The sequence below is a fragment of the Arachis ipaensis genome, chromosome B07 (assembly GCF_000816755.2).
Source record: "Arachis ipaensis cultivar K30076 chromosome B07, Araip1.1, whole genome shotgun sequence".
Classification (NCBI taxonomy): Eukaryota; Viridiplantae; Streptophyta; class Magnoliopsida; order Fabales; family Fabaceae; genus Arachis; species Arachis ipaensis.
The window spans coordinates 10,482,086-10,484,295 of record NC_029791.2 but is presented as its reverse complement, the minus strand read 5'-3'; the positions used below and the strand labels follow the sequence as shown (position 1 = coordinate 10,484,295).

At 53.5% G+C, this 2,210-nt stretch overlaps 1 protein-coding gene across 1 annotated transcript; it reads left to right on the top strand.

The window, feature by feature from the left end:
- On the top strand, positions 823–1,881 carry LOC107606624. The gene has a single exon (XM_016308665.1). The coding sequence runs from the start codon at positions 823–825 to the stop codon at positions 1,879–1,881; it is 1,059 nt and encodes a 352-aa protein (XP_016164151.1).

Sequence of the window (2,210 nt, the reverse complement as noted above, 5' to 3'; positions counted from 1 at the left end):
CATGACTCCCTCATCTACGCCAGGCACGAGAGGCGGCGTACCGCGGATCGCAACCACGAGGAGACTCGTCAGGAGGACGACGAAGGGAGAACAACGAGAACGCGGGGACCCGTGATAATGGGAGCGACCCCATTTCATCGTTCCATCCTCGAGGTCCAGCTGCCAAAACATTTTGACAAGCCAACGGACATGATGTATGATGGAACGCAAGACCCGCTGAAGCACCTCACGGCCTTTGAGGCCAGGATGAACCTGGAGGGAGTGGGAGACGAGGTAAGGTGCCACGCTTTCCCGGTCACACTGGCGGGACCTGCAATACGGTGGTTCAATAACCTCCCGCAGGGCTCAGTGACCAGTTTTGCGGACATCAGCCATGCCTTCCTAGCCCAATTCACGACCAGATTTGCAAAAGAAAAACACCCAATCAACCTGCTTGGAGTGACCCAGGGGCCTGGAGAGCCGACCAGGAAATACCTAGACCGATTCAACGACGAGTGCCTGGAAATAGACGGGCTGACGGACTCAGTTGCGAGCTTGTGCCTGACAAACGGACTCCTGAACGAGGACTTCAGAAAGCACCTCACCACAAAGCCGGTGTGGACCATGTAGGAGATCCAATGTGTAACCAAGGAGTACATCAACGACGAAAAAGTTAGCCAAGTCGTGGCCGCCAAACGGCAGCCCTCTTACCACCAAGACCGGCACCGCGAAAGCAGAGAAGGACGAAAGGAACACGCCAGGGATGGCGGTCCGACCAAGGCATCCAGACCGTTTCCTCGTGTCGGAAAGTTCACCAATTACACTCCCCTCACCGCACCAATCATGGAAGTTTATCAAAAAATCGCCGAAAAGGGGATCTTATCGAAGCCCCGGCCACTAAAGGAACGAACAGGGGGAAATCGAAGCCTCTACTGTGACTATCACAAGGGCTATGGGCACAAGACACAGGATTACTTCGACCTGCAGGACGCATTAGAACAAGCGATCAGGGATGGAAAGCTAGCTGAATTCTCCCACCTCATTAGAGAGCTGAGACGACGGAATCGCGACCACGACGGCGAAGACAGGACTCGGGCAGCCAAGCGACGCCAAGAACCGGAGGACGACGACCAAGGCTTCACCATAGTGAACGTGGTAACAGCCAGGAATGCGGCACCTAGGTCAAGGTCGGCACATCGGAAAGACGCCAAAGTTCTGTCGATCTCCTCGTCCTCTACACGAAGCACGACGAAGCACCCACCCATTTCATTTGGCCCGGAGGATCAATGGTTCGACGAGGTCGGAGAAAGCCCTCCCATGGTCATAACGGCCAGAGTAGGAACCAGTCTCGTCAAGCGAATCCTTGTAGATACGGGGGCAGACTCGAACATCATGTTCCGCAATGTGTTCGACGCTTTAGGCCTAAGGGACACCGACCTACAGACTCACCAGCACGGCGTCGTAGGGCTCGACGACCATTTCATCAAGCCAGATGGCATAATTACCCTGCCGACCTCATTGGGACAAGGCCAGGGGAGAAGAACGATAATGGCCGAGTTCGTGATCCTACGAGACTCCACCGCCTACAACATCATCCTGGGGAGAAAGACTATCAACGACCTAGGAGGAGTCATCAGCACAAGGATGTTGGTAATGAAGTTCATAACTGAAGAAGGGTCAGTAGGATCTGTGAAGGGAGACCTTGAAATGGCAGTCGCTTGCGACAACGCCAGTCTCTCGTTAAGAAAGAAATCTAGGGAAGCATCGGGGGTATTTCTCGCCGACTTGGATGCCAGAATTGACGACAAGCCCAGGCCCGAACCAGAAGGAGACCTGGAAAAGTTTAGGGTCGGTAACACGGAGAAAAAGTTCACGTTCGTAAATAGGAACCTTCCCCACTAATTGAAAGAGCCCTTGATGGAAATGATCAGAGCCAACGACGATCTGTTCGCCTGGACACCTGCCAATATGTCGGGGATAGACTCCGGACTCATGTCACACCACCTATCCATCAGGCCGAAAGCCAAACCAGTGGCTCAAAGAAGAAGAAAAATGTCTCAGGAAAGGGCAGAGGAAGTGGCCAGACAAACGGCCAGCCTCCTTGAAGCAGGGTTTATCCGGGAACTGGACTACTCTACCTGGTTATCAAATGTGGTCCTGGTAAAAAAGCACAATGGGAGATGGAGGATGTGTGTGGACTACTCTGATCTCAACAAGGCATGTCCCAAGGA

What these genes read in the sequence shown, in the direction of transcription:
- LOC107606624 (XM_016308665.1), top strand. Translation starts at nt 823, where the DNA reads ATGGAAGTTTATCAAAAAATCGCCGAAAAGGGGATCTTATCGAAGCCC.